Below are 19113 nucleotides of genomic sequence, written 5' to 3'. Positions count from 1 at the left end.
GGCCTGCCTGGGTGTCCTACCAGCTGAGGGTGTCTATCCTCCTCAGGGACAGCCTGTCATGGGTGGTCTGATCAGCCTTGGGCATGGGCCTCTGCTTTGTGGCTCACCTCAATTCCTGTTTCTTTGGGCATCTGACCAGCATTTTTCTGAACAATGCCAATGGCCTCTCTGAGCACTGCCTTGTGTATCCAAAGAGCCTTGGCCCTTCCTAGAGGAAGTCAGGGTCCCTTTGCTCCTCCAGATTGAGATCAAGTGGGAGAGCAATGTTGGGCCTCATCCTCTGGGTCTGCGCTGCCCCTTGAGATCTGCTCATTTGCAATGCTGGACACAGGTACTTTGAGTGGAAGAGGAGAAAAGAATAGCTTCAGCTCTTCTGGTTTTCTCAGCTCTTGCTCCAGCTGTAGTCTTTTTCTCTTTCTCAGTGCTTCCAGTTATGGCCAGAAAGACTGATAAAACTGAGTTTCTATGGGCTGGGGATGTAGCTCAGTGGTAGACAGCTTGCCTAGTGTACGGAAGGCTGTGGGTTCAAGCCCCAGCTCTACAAATAATAACAAAAGCAAACTAAATTTCTGTGGAACTAAGGACCTAGTCTTGGACAAAAAGGGACCATATTGGTGGAGTTCCCTAGAGCCTATCTTGAAATAAGCTTCTCTTACCAAGTAAAACTAAGCTTTAAAGGATACAGTGGGACTGGGGATGTAGCTCAACCTCTATCCAGGTAGCCTGGAAATAAAGCAGTGGCTGGACTGGTACCTGCTGTCATATCAGGCTGAAGATAGGAACTCAGTGTGTAAAATGAGGTTGTTATCATTGATCTCACACAGGAGGAAGCACTGCTAGGTGGCAGGCAACCCAAAAACACATGCATTTGAGCCGAATGGATGTTAACATGAGACAAACTAAACAAGCCACATTCTTCCTCCTGTGTTAGTAAGTTGATATCTTAATTTTTTTATCAGCACTTTTTGGGGTTTATTGGTTCATCTAAGTCTAGGGGTGTGAAAACTGGCCCAACAGCCAAGTTCAGCCCACTGTCTACTCTTTTTTTTTTTTTTTTTCAGTGCCAGGTATTGAGCTCAGGACCTTGCAAGTTCGAGGCAGGTGTGGGGCCACTGAGCTAAATCCCCAGCCCTACACTGCCAACTCTTGTAAGTGAAGTTTTATTGGAAAATAGCCATGGCTATTTGTTTATACGCCATCTATGGCTGCTCCTGGGCTGCCACAGCAGAACTGAGTACTGGGAAGAAGACTGTCCTTGAGTGGAGAAGATGTCCTCCTATCTGCATCTCCACAGAATGAGTTTGCTGACCCCTGACCTAGCCCTACACTTCAGCTAAAATAAAAGCTGCATCTTCAGTTGCTTTTTTTGGTGGTGGTGGTGGTAGTTCTGGGTGTTGAACCAAGGGCCTTTGCATGGAGCTACATCCCTAGCACCTCTTTATTTTTTTGAGACAGGTTTCACTAAATTGCCAAAGCTGGGCTTGAACTTGGATCCTCCTGGCTCAGCTTCCCAGAATGCTGGAATTACAGGCATGCACCACCACTTTGGCTCATTACATTTATTTTTATTTAAAAGTTTATATAAAAATATTTTTAAAAAATTTTCACAATTTTATTAGTCCACATTTGCAGTACATAATGATTACATTCATCATAGAGAGTTGGTACCTGTACATAGCACATCTTAATTCTTTTTACTTTTCCTTCCCCTCCTGTCCCTTCATCCATCTTCCTCCCCATTTCTTAGTCTCCCTCTCCTTTTTTGGGATGAGGTCTCTCTATATAGCTCAGGCTGGCCTTGAATTCACTATTGTAGCCCAGGCTGTCCTCAAACCCACAGCAATCCTCCTGCCTCAGGCTCTAGAGTGCTGGGATTACAGGTGTGCATTGTAGGGAACAGGGGAAGGGGACATTACCAGAACCTCTGCAGTAAGTCCTAGTCTCCTGTGAGCCACGGCAGCACACAGCGAATTACAGGAAAGGGAGAAAAATGAGACTGAGAAGAAGCTGAGCTTTGGGTCTGATCAGTGCTGCTCTGGGCAGCAAAGACAAAAGCCCCCCTAGCTTGCAGCACCTTTTATTCAGTACATGGGGAAACAAAAATAACAAGTGAAATATAGAGTTCAGTACTTCACATTGGGATAAACAAGGTGTAGCAAAAGGCTGGGGGGCAGTGGAAATCTAAGAACAATGAGGAACTATGCAGATGAAGATTTGGTTCCTCCCTGGCATCTCCCCCAGGTGTGGTCTTGTCCTGGAGCATTACAGCATCCAGGGATCACTGAGGTCTCAGTTGTGACCAGAGGCCAAAATGCAATTATGTCTGGAATGTCCTAGCTGGGCTGTAGGCAGGAGAACTAGGCCTACTCAAAAGATTTTTCCCTAGAATTATGTAGCATTGCTCCCAACAGTGCATCATCACACCCAGGGTCCCCTTATGTTTTGCAAAGATTTATCTCCCTGTTTCCTATCATCTGTCTTTTATTTTGCTCTTTATTTATACTTTGGGTTTCTCATGTAAGAGAAGCCATGCGATATTTAAGCTTGTGTGTCTGATTTATTTCACGTAAAATGGTCTCAAGGTGCATCCCTTTACCTACAAATAACTCAAATCTATCCTTCTTTGTGGCGGAGTAGTACTCCATTGTGTATAAATACCACATTTGCTTTATCCATTTGTCAGTGGATAAATAGGCCACTTCCAAGATTTAGCTATCGTGAGCTGTGCTGCTATAAACATAGGTATGCATGTATTCCTGTAATATGTCTTTAATTCTTTTGGGAAGATGCCTAGAAGGGGGATAGCTGGGTCTAATGGAATTTCTATTCTTAGTTTTTTAAGGAATCTCCACACTATTTCCAGAATGGTTGTACTAGCATACATTCCCGCTCACAATATAGAAAGGTTCCTTTTTCCTCACAGCCTCACCAGCATTTGTTGCTACAGTGATACCTCAGTTATCAGATGGCTCCAAGCTCAGAACTTTCCACTACTCCAATAGCAAAGTTCAAAAGCAATCTGCTTGGTGTTCATAACTTTGCTCAATAGCCAAACTGAAAATCTGACTTGAAAACACCTGTGCCTCAGAGAGTGAGCCATGAGTCCGTCAGGGGGATCTTCAGTTTAAGTGCCCACCCAGACAGCTGCAGTGCTTGGCCGGTGCCTTCAAACAGTTGTCACTGGACTTTTTCTTGTAACCATGGCTCCAAAGAAAGTTAGTGATACCAGCAGTCAAGCTAAGAAGAAAACTCTGAGAACCACGATAGAGTTAAAGAAAGAAATCATTGTGAAATTTGTTAAAGTCCTGGAAAAATGAATTTATAAGTAATTTTTCAGCCTCGGAACCAGTTACCATTATTTCGTATGGGAAAAATATGTTCAGTTCTTGAACTTTTTGGTGTTTGTTCAAACATGAGATTGGAACAAATTGAGTTTGACAACTGAAGTATCACTGTAGTTAAGCTCCAGCTTCCAAACATTTGAGTTGTGAACTTTCACAGATAGGAAGGGACCTCGCGTTCTGAACATTCGTAGATGTAAACACATTGTGAAGTAGCTCACCCAAACCCCAAACCTTAGCACTGTTTTAAGGCAATTATAAAAGTAAAAATAGTTTATTTACAGTGTGCTTGGTTTTTTATGCTTTACATTGTGTATTTGTGTCAAAGGTGTGTAAGACTCACTTTGTCGGACTTATGCATGAATCTGACTTACAAACGTTCTCCTGAAACAGATCTCGTTAGTAAGTCGGAGGTTTAGTGTATTTGATTTCTTGATGATGGTCATTGTTTTCTGGGTTGAGATGCAATCTCAGTGTTGTTTTAATTTGGATTTCTCTAATGGGCAGAGGTATTGAACAGCGTCTATTCATTTCGGTTGCTCATTTTTGATTGGATCTTTTGTTTTGGGTAATCTAATTTTTTTGGCTCAATTACTTTTAAAGTATACACATATTTAGCTGAGAAAAGTCCATAATGATGTAACAAGTTACTAGTTATTGCCCATAGGGAATAACTGATTTGAAAGAATTAGGGAAATCAAATGCTTTACATTTTTCCTTAATGTGCTTCAATATTTTCAATTTTTGGTTTTGTTTTGTTTTTGAGACGGGGTCTTGCTATGTAGTTCAGACTGGCTTTGAACTCACTATGTAGCCCAGGGTGGTCTTTTTTCTTTCTTTCTGTACTGGGGATTGAACTCAGGACCTTGTGCGGTGCCACTGAGCTACATCCCTGGCCCCAGGCTAGTCTTGTACTTGATCTTCTTGCCTCAGCCTCCCAAGTGCTGGGATTACAGATGTGTACCACCATGCCTAGCTCAAATTTTTAATGATCACATTCTACTACTTTTATACTAAGAAAGACTTTTGTAATATTAAACTATTTTTACATTAAACTATTTTATTACATTTAAAACTATTTTGAATTACAAAAGTCTACACGTTTATTATAAATATTTTGATAAACACAGAGACGCAAAACGTAAATTAAAACCACCTATAATTGTACCATCCAGAAATTTAGATACTGTTACTATTTTGACACATATTCTTCTAGCCTCTAATGTGAATGTGATACTATTTTGGTGTACATTTTTCTAGTCTTTGTCTGAGTGTATAAGAGGGCATGTGTGTACATATACAAAGTTTTAAATGTGTTACTATTTTGTGAACTACTTTTAAATTTAATAATATACTAGGGCAGGGTATTTAGCTCAGTGGCAGCATGCCTGCCTTGTAAGCACAAGGCCCGGAGTTTGATCCCCAGCACCAGAAAAAACAAATTTAATAATGTACTGTGAATATTTTTCTGGGTTGCTAAATGGTTTTCCACTCAGTGTTTTGAATGGGTGCAGTATTATATCCTGATGAGATATATGATAGTGTATAACCAATTCCCTGTGGCTAGAAATTCAGTTTCCACTTTTTCACTCTTCTAAACACAATTATGGGAGAGATTCTTACAGATACATCTTTGTGGTTATTATTGACTTTTATAGGATAAATTTGGTTTTTTAAATAAAAAATTTATTATAGTTGTGTTTAGAAGAGTGAAAAAGTGGAAACTTTGTAGATTTCCAACAACACATTGCCATTAATCCTTCTCAGAATGCTCCCACTCATTTCAAACACACTTATCCCATTGTTCTTACCACCCCCCATTTTTTTATTAGTACATGTTTGCAATACACAGTAAACACATCCACTGTGGTATAGGATACATTTGTGACAGTGGAATCTGGGACTAAAGAGCATGTAAGCTTTCAGGTGTTCTTCACCCATGTTTTGGTTACTTGCAGGTAAGTTTGTGCCCATTATAAACCCTCACTGGTGATGTCCAAGACTGCTGCTTCCCAAAGGCTTCAACTGGGTATTGTCAGGTTAACAATGACATTACCTTTGCCAAATTCCCTATTGGTTTTATGGGTTTTTTTTTGTTGTTGTTGTTGTTTTGTGTTGGTTTCTGGTACTAGGGATTCAACCCAGGGCCTCACACATGCAAGTCCAGCACTCTATCCCTGAGCCCCATCCCCAGCCTTTTGTTGTTATCACCCCAACCTTTAAAAAAATTTTTGAGACAGGATCCTGCTAAGTTGCCCAGGATGGCCCCAAACTTGTTATTCTCCTGCCTCAGCCTCCTAAGGAGCTGGGATTATAAACACGTGGCACCACACCAGGCTGTTTTTGTATTTTTGCAATAAATGAGTCTCCTCTTCCTATTGACTACTTGAATGTCAAGCAATAGTCTTTCCCACCTTTTCTGGGCCCACTTGAGACCTTACCTGCTCCCACTGGGTCACTCCAGCCTCCACATGAGCCCAGTCAGATGTGCCTGTGCCTGTTTCCTGCCTTACACACAAGCATGAAGTGATGTGGCTGGTTAGGCTTCACCAGTGGGCACATTAAGGGGCCACACACTCACTCTAGGAAAGTGAAAACTTATTCTGAAGGTGGATATCCTGTCTTCTTTCTAGCCTCAGTCACAGTCCTTTAAAGCATAGTGTGAGCTTTCTCTGGTCACTTTGGTCCCATGAAGTTCTGCAGAAACTGCTGGCTAGAAACTTCCTGTGGGCCTTCCGGTCCTTACCTCTCTGCAGCTGTTAGTATTGACCTCTCCTCGAGCGGTGCCTTGGCCACAGCACACACTCAGCTGCTCATACCCAGGCTCCTTTGCTCACTGTTCTTTACTGAGCTCTTTTATACAATAACAGCCCAAAGGTTCTAGCCTTAGTTTGTGTCTCCTTTTGTTCAGATTTAGGGCTTATGACCCTCAAAAGCTTTCATCTGCAGACGTGTAGCTCGTTATCTGTCTCTCTTCACGTGGGACCAGCTTTCTCTCTCCAAAACAGCACTGTCATTGTTCAACTGAGGAACCCAAGGCATTTCTTTCTCTGCTTTCTGCCCAGCCCTGCCAAACCTGCTGGATTTTTCAGTGTGAATGTTTATTTCAGAAGCCAGCTACAACTGGGCTCCAACCCTCCTCATCCTTGGCTTAAATTAGTACGGAGGCTCTCCATCCCACCTCCTGCTTCCAGTTTCTCCTGGGTGGGTCCTACCTTTGCTGCCACAACTGCCTGCCAAAATGCGCATGGAATCAAAGCCTTTCTCCACTAAAAAAAAAAAAACCCTCATAAATGGCAAAAGCCTTCATGATCTGGCTCCTGCTGTTGTTTTCTGGCTCCAACCCTGCATGTCTGCTTCCCTGGCCAGGAACTTGTGCCTCAGCTGGACCCCATTCCTGGCAGGTTACCTTTCAATTCTCAGCTCACACTGTGTCCTCTGTCCCCAGTGTCCTTCTGGCTTTAGCAGGGTTTTTATTGTTGTTTGTTTTTGCTTTTTGCATCCTGGGGATGGGACTAAGGGCCACATGCATGCAAGCAAGCACTCTATCACTGATCTATATTCCCAGCCCTACAATGCTCTTCTAAATTCAGAGAGATCTCCTTATTTCTTTCTTGACTGCCAGAGACCAGCCTTGAACCTCTGGAACCTTGGAACTTTGACCCTCTAAGACTTTCCCTGAACCCCTGAACTCTCTCTGAACCTCTGAGACGTCATGTCCCCTTTCCCTAGCATCACTCGCATCCTGCTTTCTGGCCCTCAGGCTGTCACATCCTGGGGAATGGTTATCTCATGGGTATTCTACTGAATCCGATGCCTTCTTTCCCTGCCAGGTGACAGCTCAGGAGGACAGGACCTGTCTTATTCTCCTCGATATCTTCAGGGCGTGGCACATGCCAGGCACAGGAGAGGGCCCTGCATGTCTGCTCCTCAGTGACCTCACCAAGCTTGTTCGGTGACCGATATTTTAAAATGCAGATGTTAGATTTTGTAGTTTCATGTGATTACAGTGAAGCTCATATTCTGTCACAGATCAGACACCTGTCTGACCTCCATGAGAGGACAGAGGACTTCTCTTTGAAGCACTGCTTTCCTAGAGTTCCACTGCAAACCTGGCAAGCGTGGGTCTCCTGAAAGTCACAGGCTTGAGTCTCTGGACAGAAAATCAAAAGGCAGAGGAAAATGAAGACAATCCAGTTCACATACCAAACTTGTTAGCAGCTCCCTAAGCAAGGACATTAGATTTAGATTTTAGCCTGCTGTTTTAATCTTGATTTTTTTTTTTGTACCAAGAATTGAACTCAGATCCTTTTTTTTTCCCCCATTAGCTTTATTGGTACATTTTAGGTATAAAATACAGTTACATTCATCATTGGGATCTTGTACCATTACATGAGTCTCTTGGTTCGTATTTTTTTTCCCCTTCGCTTGCCCTCCCTTCACCCCCTCCACCCTTCCCTATTTGCAAAGACCTTGTTTCCATTTGTTTCCTCTTCTCATATTTTTTCCTTTCCCTTTTTTTCCCTTCCCCTACCCCTCTCAATTCCCCTGCTCTTTTAGACCTTTTCTTCCTGTTACACAATATCAGTTATACATTTTTTAAATTACAATATTAAGATCTAGGAGACATTACCACAGATTTTACAGAATTTAAAAGGATATAGAAAGCATATTTCAAAAATCTTTTTTGAAATAAATTTGACAACTTCTAAGAAGTAACTTAGAAGACAAATTAATGAAACTGACTCTGGAGGAAATATAAAATTTGAATAGCACCTATTAAAGAAAGTATATTCCTAGCTTGAAAACTTACCTATATGACAACAGCAGGCTCATATACATTTTAACTGATAAATTATATCAAACAATTAAAGCAGAAAAAAGAAGGAACACTTCTCCCTTCATTTTAGGAACTCAACATTGTGCTAATCCTAAAATTGGATAAAGATAATAGAAGAAAAAAGTATGAACATAGAAAGAAATTTGTTTAACAAAACAAACTATTGGAAGTCAGATCTGGCAGTATGTAGAAAGTGGTTTTGTTATAGGGATGGCAGTGTTGGTTCAGCATTGGAAGACCCACCCCCAAAAGTCATCATTTTAACAGAGGAAAGGAAAAAGCCATATGATCCTGTCACTAGTTGGAGAAGAAGTATTGGACTAAATTCTACAGCTATTCATGGTAAAAGCTATCAGGAGACTAGAAGTAGAACAGAAACTTCTCAACAAATTAAAGACATGTACTCCATACAGAGAGAACGCCTTATATGAATGGAGAAGATACAATGCTTTCTCCTTAAGGTGGGGAACAAGGGAAGATATGCTTACTCTTTATCTCGCCATTAAACTTTGAAACCTAGTCCCCACCAAAATAGTCTGACAATAAAATGACACAACTAGGATAGGATTGGCAAGGCAGAAGCAAAATCTTTATATGTAGATGAAATAATCATCTACAGAGAAAATACTAAGAAATCTCTAGGAGCCCCTAGAACTTGTATTTGAATTTAGCAGGATTAGAAAACACAAGGTATATATAAAAATTCAGGTCTGTGTATACTTGCTATAAATGAAGAATTGGTTATTGAAATTTAAAAGTTATGTAGGAGTACAAAGGACTCAGAAAAGCCAAAAACAAAAACAAAAACAGTGTTGGAAGACATTTAGCACCCAATTTTAAGACTTCTTCTAAAGCTACAGTAATCAAGGCAGTGTTGGTGTAAGGAAAGACATATAGATCATTGGAATAAAACAGAGAATCTAGAAATAGAACCACACATATATGGTCCACTGAGTTTTGAAAGATTATTTAACATTAGTATTTTATAGAATATAAACTCAATTCAAGAGCCGAGGAAGAGGCAGTGTCTTTAGCAAACGGCACTAGAACACCTGGTATCCATATATAAAAAATTAACCTCAACCCTTCTTTTCCATACATGAAAATAACTTGAAGGGATCTATGAACCTAAATAAGAAAGCCTAAAAGTATAAAACTTTAAGAAGAAATTATAAGGAAAAATATTTATGAATTCAAGGTAGGCAAGAACTACCTAGGATACAAAAAACATGATGTGCAAAAGAAAAAACTTGATAAATGAGATTCCATCAAAATCTAGAACTTTCAATGACATCATTAAAATGAAAAGTAGTCCTTAAACAGACCATATTTACAATGCATATAACCTATGAGCAGAATATATAAAGAATTCTTAGAGCTCATTAATAGACAACCCAATTAAAATGTAGACATAAGAAGATGATAAATAGCCAGTATAGCACAAGGAATGGTGTGCAACTCTAGAATCAGAAAAATACCAATCAGTACAATAACAAGATTGAATAATGCACTCATTAGGGAGATGAAGTTAAAAGTTGTAAAAGCCTTGTCATGACTTTTTCTTTTTGTTGGATTCTCCCCCTTTGCGTTTAATTTGTCATGCCCAATGTATTCATTCTGCTGGGTTTCCTGGGGTTGTGATCCTCATTGTCTTTTCCTAGGTGATAGGTCTCCCACCACCTCAACAGCTATTATGTATAGTAGCTGCCCTCTTCCTATTGTGCCTTGCCCCCTCCCCTGTGTGATATCATGCCAAGATGGTTGTTCCCACCAAAGAATAAACCCTTCTTCCCACCATGCCCCTGTTCCCGCCTAGAAAGTAACCTAATACTTGATCACCTCCTACCACCTAGTGACATCAAGGGCTCCTCCATTCCCTAGTCACTACCTCACTCAACCCCACCTCAGCCCCTACAAACCCCACCTCAGTCTCTATAAAAGACTCTCCCTGCCCTGGCCATATTGCTTTTGTCTCTCCTTTGTTCAGAGACAGCCTGGCAGATCTATTCCCCTAATAAAGGCTTGTTGTGGCCTAGTCTGGTCTTGGTTTTCGGCCCTTTTACCTGACACTAGGGTATTGTCTAAAATTGTTTGGAGTGCCGGTTTGGTATTCATGAAGTTCCTGAGGTGCTCTTTATCATCAAAGTATTTTATTTCTCCATCAATCTTGAAAGATAGTTTTGCAGGGTACATCAATCTGGGTTGGAGGCTGTTTTCCTTTACGGCTTGAAATACATCGCTCCAAGCTCTTCTTGCCTTGAGGGTTTGCATTGAGAAGTCTGCTCTGATTCTGATGGGCTTTCCTTTGTATGTGATTTCTTTCTTTTCTCTCACTGCTTGTAGAATTTTATTCTTCTGTTGGATTTCTGGAATCCTAACTATTATATGCCTATGTGTAGAATTTTTTTTGATTAAGGCTAGCTGGAGTCCTATATGCCTCACTTATCTGTATGTCAAGTTCTTTTCCCCTCCTTGGGAAGTTTTCTCCCATCACTTCTGTGAAGAGTTTTTTTATGTCATCTGCACTCTCTCCTCTTTCTTCATTGACTCCAATCAGTCTTATGTTATTCTTCTTTGCATTGTCTAGCAGCTGCTGGATTGATTTCTCGTGGTCCCTTACAATTTTAAAGCAATTTTTCTTTTCCTCCTCACTAATTGCAATCTTATCTTCTATATGTGAAATTCTATCCTCACATTGGTTCATTCTGCTGTGCAGACTTTTGATGGAGTTTTTAATCTCTTGGAAATCTGTTTGTATCTGTTTTATGGATTCCATTTGTTTCCTATGTTGGGATTCCATCATATTCCTCAGATCCTCTATTTTTTTATCTGTGTCCTCTCTAGATTTATTAATCATGTCTTGAACCCTGAGCAAAATCTTTGCTGTTATCTGAGTAATTATTTCTGATTTCATTTTTCCCAGATCCTCTTTTGTTGCCAGTTCAGAGAGTCCAGGTGGTTGAGTATCAGAGTGTTCCATTTCGTTTCCCTTTGGGGTTGCTGTAGGTGATCTGGAAGTCTGTTTTTGAGGCTTGTTTATGTGTCTTCTCATTTCCACGGGGTTGGGGTGCTTCTGGTGCCCATGCGGCTCACCTTCTCTGCCCTAGGAGCTTGGGATGGCAGCGGGAGAGCTTCCTTCCGGGTGCTGGGATCGACTCAGCTTCTCTGCCCTAGGAGCCTGGGATGGAGGCGGGGAGCTTCCTTCTGGATACTGGGACTGGCTAAGCTTCACTCTAGATGAAGAACACAGCCAACTGTTTACTGTGGAGGGCTGCTGTGGGAGTTGTGTCCTGTGTTTTCCTTGCAAGTTCTGACTGCTGCCAATTCTCTCAGTCCCCAAGCAGCTCTCTCTTCTTTGTGGAGCATTCTACAGTTGTTTCTAAATAATGTTCTTTACTTTGGACTCTTTAAAGCAGAATTCAGACATGGTCACCACCTTGCATTTGATTAATCCATCTCTTAGGTCTCTTTCCTTTTAGGTCTCTTTCCTCCTCCTCTCTGTGTTTCTCTGAGTCTCTCTAACATGGCTTCTCCTCTACTAAAGCCATGTTGGATCTTCCTCTGAACTCAGATCCTTGAGTTTGCCAGGCAGGCACTGCGCTGCTGAACTACTTCCCTGGCCCTAAGCCTGCTGGTTTAGAGGAAGGCATTTTCTTGGACTGGCTGTGGCTGGTGCAATGGATGGGCCAGAGGGCATTAACAGTCAGGGTCCCCATCTGTAAAATGGAAACAGTGTTCCACACTGTGGGGCTGTGGGAGTAAAGGGACAAAATGCCCTGGAGGCCTGCTTGGGCCAGGCATGAAGTAACTACTGGATAAGACACAGCCCCTGAGGGCTGTCACCTGTCACAGACACACAGCAGTGCATGAGCCACAGAGTTCCTGCTATGACTTTGGCTGGTCCAGGAAATAGTGCTGTTTTACCCCAACACAGGCAGTGGTTTAATGGAGTTACCTGAGGCTGGGCATGTGTGAGGTAGTTAGTCAAGGACAGGAAATGCCCCTTGCTTTCAAATTCAGTGATAGGGAAGAGGTTTTTAGTGGCTCAGGGATGGTTTTCAGGACTTGTTTGATCCCTGCTGAAATTTTACTGTCAGTTTTGGGGAAAAGTGCATTTTTCTAGGCAAAGAGTCTTTGGTTTTAGTCAGCTCCTCAGAAGACCTTGTGATTTAAAAATGTGAAGAACCACTGGCATGAAGTCCTACGAACAAGACATTTGAGGGTGTGCTGCCTTTATATCTTGTGGGGTGTGATGGAAACTGTGCAGGATAATGAGAGCAAAAGTCCAACCCGGCGTGGGTGCAGTGCCTGTCTCGGTGCAGCTCTGGACCTCTGATGAGAATGAGGGCTTTGTTAGTGGACACTGGAGCAGGAGGAATTTGTCTTTGCTGAGGCTCTTGCTCTTGGTCTATGAGGGGCCTCTCAACCCTTCACTTGCACAGGGGCTGGACTGCCTGTAAGATCTGCAGCAGGCTCTGGGAACCATGCTTCTGGGGTGTGTGAGTGTGTGCACATGCGAGTGTGTGTGTTATCTGGATCCTGGGTGGCAGATGTTTGCACCAGCTGCTGGTGGTGGGAGGTACAGTCTGTAATTCAGGAATTCTAGAAAAGAAATACTCAGTGATCCCTGGGAAAGTGGAAGACAAGCCTTGGCTTCTCTAAGCTGGGTTCTGACCAAGTCCAGCAAACCGTGCCAGTCCACACTAGAGGCTCCGAAGACCTGTAGAGGATGGAGGTGACCCATCCTGTTTTTGTGGTGTGGTGGCAGGCTCTCGGGCACAGGTGCTATTACTGGTGGCTTTTCTTCCCACTTCATATGAGACTGAGGTCCTGCAGGGGTCCCCCTGGCCAGCCTCCCAGGCCCCTCAAACTACAGACCCATCCCAGCCCTGATTTCTGTTCAGAGACTGAAGGCAGGAAATCTGGCACTTGCACAATACCTGATGGTTTTGTTTGTACACACCAGGTTTTGTGTAGTGGGGTGTCATGTGGGGTACTTCATGTCTGAACAAGGTCCCTGATGGACATTTCTTTATTCAGAACCATGTAGATGCTTCCTTTAATAGGATCTCACTGCTTTGTACTAGAGATAGTCCTACTTTAAATTACTCAGCTTACAGAGAATGGAAGTCTTTTTGTTTTTTGTTTCTTTTTCTTTTCTTTTCTTTTTTTTGAGACAGGGTCTCAGTATATAGTCCAGGGCTGCCTTGAACTCACAATTCTCCTGCCTCAGTTTCCGGAGAGCTGGGGTTACAGGCATGCACCACCACACCTGGTCTTTGTGTTCCTTATTGAAGGAGAAGAAAGATTCTGCCATGAGCTTTCAGCCCATTTGTCTTCACGCATATTCCATTCAGGTTTTTGCAATGCGTGTTTGATTTGGGATGGAGGAATATTTATTTCTAAATTCACCAAATGCTTCTGAAGGCAGCCTCCACACAGATTTTAATTGCTAAACCTACTTATTCTGACTCTGTCTGTTTGGTGAAATGTCTGGAGATTCAAAAGGCAAAGAGACGAGTGAGCTGGGCCAGATGCTCTCTGTGACTAACCAAATGTCCACCCAGTGCTGGGAGATGAGCAGCCCACTGGCGTGTCATAGGTGGGTGGGTTTCTCAGAGCTCTTATTTAAAGCTGTGCCTGATTGTACTAAAATTATGATTTGTGAATAAGTGTTGAATTCTGGTTGTTGGGCTGAGCTGACTCATTGCCGTTAACTGGGACTGGGTCTGAGGAATGTCTTCGTGTCACAGCAACTCCAGCAAGAAGGAAGGCAGCAAGTGCCAGCGAGCACCCATCCTGGCTTTCCCAGGTGTCACTTCTGTAGCTGACCCGGGACACCAGGCTTTCTCTCCACCTGCTCCATCCTTTCCTTTAGGAGGGCCAGCCAGTGAGTCTCCGTGAAAAGTGCTTGAAAGTCAGGGTCTCAGTGGAGGTTTTAGGTGAAGTGCCCTTCGTCCCACTCCAGGAGGTGGGGACACAGAAATGTGGAAAGTAGTTTCAGAGACAGAAATCCTCCCCATTGTAAGTCATGGCTTTGGGTCTTGGGAAGAGGAAGTAATTTCCCAAGCTCTGGCCTGGCAGATGGGACAAGTGGATTCCTCTCAGCGGATGCTTGAGTGCTCCGTGGCTTGTCAGAGCAAGGGTCTCGCTTGTGCCACTTGGGGTAATTAATGTCATAAGATGCACAGTATGTCCCGGGATTGCTTCTAAGTGGTCCTGGGAAGATGTTCCAGGGAAGTAACAAAGGAGGGATTGTGGAGGTGAATGTGGGTGAGGGAATTACTGTTGTCTTTTTCCATTAATAATTTAATTTGAATTCATGCATATTAATTGATCAGTCTTTTGAAAGAACAGAGAATAAGATTCCGAGGTCACAGATTTTGGAAAGCACAATTTTCTTGGAACAGAATAGAGACATCCTAGAGCAGAAGACTCTGGCGGGAGGACACACGGTGGGGTGTCATAAAGGCTATGACCCAGTGAGTCTCGGGGCGGGGGGCAGTGCTGCCCTGGGAACATTTGGCAGTGGCTGGAGACACCTTTGCTTATCACAACTGAGAGGGAGGCCTCTAGAGGGGAAAGGTCAGGGACACTCCTGAAGGTCCTACAATACACACGTCAGCTCCTGCAGTAAAGAGTTATCCAGCTCTAAATGTAAATTGTGCTGCTCTAGAGACCCCCAAGCCCAGCCTCAAATGTACACACTGCCTTCCTCCCATGGATGCCCTTTGTTTCTTGTATGTCACGGTGGCCACCCATGTGTTGAAATGGTCCAAGGGCCAGGCGAAATGTGGAGCTAAGCAGGAGCTAAGGGGTGATGGAGCCCAGAATGGTGCAAGCTGCCTCCTATGTCGAGGGTGAGGCCACATGGCAGGTGATGAGCACAGCTTAGTCTCTCCGGTCCTTGGGGGTGCTCCCAGGAAGACTGCGGCATCTCTTGGACTCTCCCAGCAAGCATCAGCAGCAGTGCCTAATGCTGGCTTTTGTCCTTTACAAATGACTGCGTCTATCTGGGATTGGGACTGGGGAGAGGCTCACTTCCCATGGGGCCTATGCTGTGCTTCTGTCTGGTGAGTTCAGGGGCCCAAGTGCTATCCCCAAGACTTCCTGCTTTCCCATCCCTGCAGCCTCCCACTGCATGGATCAGGCTTCTTTCAGTAACTGAGATGGACTCAGATGTGACTGAGAGTGCCCAGAGCGTGTGCTCTTGCTCAATAGTGATTATTCATGGCTGACCTGAACAGCTCTGCAGAAAAGCCTCCACATCCGGCCTCAGAACTCCCTGATGAGCCGGGAGGGGTTCCCCCATGAGGGTGACCTGCCAAGGGAGCTTTGGAGAAGGAGGGAAATCATCTGGTCACACAGTCCAGTCATTTTTACCACCCTTGATTGCACATTGAGCCACAGAACTCAGGAGACTGCGAAAGTTTGTTCCACAGAAGGAACTTGGCAGAGGGGATGGTGGAAACTGAGGGATGAGGTCTGTCCATGCAGGGGAGTTGAAGGTCACCTGAGCCTGCCCCAGCCCATCTAGGGTTGTGTCCCCAGTTCTGCTCCACTGAACAAGAATGGATTTGGACGATTCCTTTGCTGATGGACACACAGCCTGACATGTCTCTTTACTGTCACACACGGACACTCTTTATATCCTGTACCACAGAGCTCAGGCTGGGTAGAAGGTGCTGCTGAGTTACTGCACAGTCTGCAACCTGTGCAATGAGCCTGTGCTGAAAGATCAAGGGAATCATCCCTCATACATGTGTGTTCTGCTATGTTTCACATGTATGTAAATACTACTGAGATGAAAGCATAGGGGTCGAGTCTCCATTCCCCTGCTGCTTCTGCCTCCAGCCACAGTGAGTTCTGTATCTGTCTTCTAGCTTGCCTCCAGTTCCTTCCACCTGTACCTCCCAATCAGGTGCCAGGTGGGCCAGTTACCCCTCCATCCCTTCCACTTAGATGACCTGAGCTGTCTAAGGATGGATCCAAGATCATCCTGCCCTCTGCCACCATGTAAATGCTCCTGCCGGTCCACACAGTTCTTTGGTCTAAAAATATTTTGCATTTCCAGTCTCCTTCACCCACTGTTCAAAAAGCTTCATAGTGTGGCACCAAGAACCATCTCTTGGATACAAAACGAGACTCACGTTATCATCTACGCGTCTTAATATTAAAAAAAAACACTTCTAAAAGGCAGGGTTGTGCCATGGATGGTGGCACATTCTTGTAATCCTAGCTACTAGGGAGGCTGAGGCAAGAGGATCACAAGTTCAAGACCAGGCTGGGCAACTTAATGAGAACTTGTCTTAAAATAAAAAGGGCTGGGGATCAGCTCAGTGCCCCTGGGTTGGAGCTTCAACATTAGGAAAAAAATTGTGGTGTGCCTCATTAAAATACCCGTTAATTTATAATTACCATATAGGATTATTTTATTATTTCTCTCATACCCTTCAGAATAAAAACTGGTCAGTAAACATAACAGACCTACATTCAGGGTTATTAAAGATTGCAATAATGTTTCCACTTCACTGGATCTCATGTCTTCTTTAGAGAACAGATGCTCACCTGTCATTCCAAAAAGCCCTGGTGTTCCAAAGAGTGATGTTCAGATACTTGGGGAACTGGCTCCGTTTACCAGCGCCAGGCCCTGTAGCATTTCGCCTTCACTGGGTGCACAGTGGGTGAGAGGAGCCGAGAAGCGGGGCCCAAACAGGCCTGTTGGGCCCTCTTGTGGACAGCGGGGAGAGGACATGCTGGAAGGAAAGCAGTTCTCTTTCACCGCAGCCGCTGCGAGAAATGTGACCTGGGAAGTACAGTCCGAGATGGGGATGTACTTGGCTATGTAGTACAAAAAGCATTGGAGGCCATTGGGGTCTGGTGGAGCATAAATAAAACAACTGGAATATCCAGATAATGAACAAACCAAATTTTAGCCAATCATTTCAGTTTGCTCTTAGTAAGCCCCACTAGCAAGGCAATTTACTAGGAATAAATAAACTCAGGGTCTCCTATTCCCTCCTTCCGTTTCCAAAGTGCAAGTCAGGTGCTGGGCCTCGGGTTCCCCAGCACGGGCTGGCCAGGCCTGGTCCTGTTGTGGGACTCTGAGCCACTTGCCTGATTGCAGTCCTCCAGTCCTGAACACCCTTCGGCCTGGCCTCGGGTCCCCCTCAGCTAGAAACAGGAAGTGTAAGGGGGGGGGGCAGGGGCCAGGGCTGGGTTAGGGCTCGCTCCTCAGAGGAGCGGGAGACATGGGTCAGCCCTGCAGGGCAGCCTGTCAGGCGTGGGGTGCGTCAGCACCTGGCTCGCTCACGCTCTTCCGCTGTACCCCGAGTCCTTAATCTTGGTGGCCGACCGGCAGCCTGGTGTGCTGCTTCTGACTGAGCCCTGGAGAGGCCCCCGTGGCGGCACCCTGGGGTTGGCTAGGTTCGGCTGGCTTCCCTGGTCTTATTGTGGGGTCACCTACTCCCAGAGGCCGTCCTTGAGTCCCCTGGCAGGGGAAGGTGGTTCTGGCATGCGTCCCTATGCCCAGCACCCTGGCCGCACCCCGGCCGCACCCCGTTATTGTACCGATCACTCTACACTTGGCCACTTTACTTGGCTGTCACAACCGTGAGCCTCTTGCTGCTCTGGGCAGCAGCTAATTGTGTCTTATTTCCCCTCAGGTCCCCAGGCCCTGGCCTCCTGCCTGGCACCCTGTAGGAGCCATCCAGGAAGGGTTACCAAAGGCTATAACTTCTGGGCTCTGATGGGATGAGCATAGAGAGCACGCTGCTCTGACGTGACTGAGAGATGCTCTGGCCTTTTTCCTCCACCGCCGCTCCCACGTGCGAGGACGGGGATGCGCTCATGCACAGCCTCTGCTCTGGAGCATCTCTGAGGAGTCAGCCCGGAGTGCCTGCATTCGGGGTCTTCCCAGGGCTGGGGCGCTCCTGTGGGAGTGTGGGCGGGGTGAGTGCTCTTGCTGGGCGGTCCAGAGCAGCTGCGAGAGGCCCTCAAGGGGCAGCACACATCCAGGCGGACAGAGAAGGCCGCAGGCCTTTCCCCACTCCTCTTTCCAGTGCAGCACTCTGAGAGGGCCCACGATTCTAAATAGCAAGTGTTCTTCCTTGTCTTTATGAAGGTACATGTCAAAGTAGGAGAAAGATATTTCAACACACCAGAGCAGCTATGTTAAAAAAAAGTGTTGGGGAGGATTTAGAGAAATCAGAACTCTGAAAGTATATCTAGAGTTACCCAGGGTTATCAGATGCCCCAGTAAGTCTACCCTGGATGCATCCAAGAGAACTGAAATCACGTGGCCACATAGAACCCTGGAAGGGAATCTTCACACAGAATTAATCATAATAGCTAGCAGGCAGCAGCAGTGAAGATGTCCTGCCCCCGTGGATTGATAACACAGTGCCGGGACAGTACAATGACCAGCTCTGCAGCTGCAGAAAGGAGTGAAGTAGTTGTGTGCTGCCTCAGGGACAGCCAGGAAAACATTCTGAGAAGTGGAATCAGCCAGACACAAAGGGCTCATATTTTATGATTTTATTCATAAGAAATGTCCAGAATAGACAAATCCATACAGAGAGGAAGATTACTGATTCCCAGGGGTTGCAGGAAGGGGGGCTGGGGAATGGGAACAGGGTTTCTGTTTGGAGAGGAAAATGTTCTGGAATTAGATAGTGGTTATGGGTGTACAACTCTGAGAACATACTAAAAACCACTGAATTGTATACTATAAAATGGTAGATTTTTACAGTATGTGAATTATATCTTTATACTTCATTTTTTAGAAGTTTTATTTTTGATGTTAGAGATTGAACCTAGAACCTCATGCATACTAAACACGCACTCTACCCTTGAGCTACACCCCAGCCTCAAAAGAGAAAATATATTATAGGATGATTCATTAGCTTGACTTAGAGAATGTGATATTCAAGC

At 44.6% G+C, this 19113-nt stretch overlaps 1 protein-coding gene across 1 annotated transcript in view; it reads right to left on the bottom strand.

Annotated features, from left to right (window-relative positions):
* LOC101699455 (protein Tob1-like) overlaps positions 1-16840 on the bottom strand; it is a 49559-nt gene extending 32719 nt beyond the window's left edge. The window contains exon 1 of the mRNA XM_087216255.1: positions 16820-16840. Within this exon, the coding sequence (XP_087072381.1) occupies positions 16820-16840 (21 nt within the window). The remainder of the gene's footprint in view (positions 1-16819) is intronic.
* Positions 16841-19113: the final 2273 nt, after the last annotated feature.

The sequence above is a fragment of the Heterocephalus glaber genome, unplaced genomic scaffold (assembly GCF_053883595.1).
Source record: "Heterocephalus glaber isolate CG9 unplaced genomic scaffold, H.glaber_assembly_v1.0 deba00001457, whole genome shotgun sequence".
Classification (NCBI taxonomy): domain Eukaryota; kingdom Metazoa; phylum Chordata; class Mammalia; order Rodentia; family Bathyergidae; genus Heterocephalus; species Heterocephalus glaber.
The sequence above is the reverse complement of the archived record's forward strand: the minus strand, read 5'-3'. Positions and strand labels throughout refer to the sequence as shown.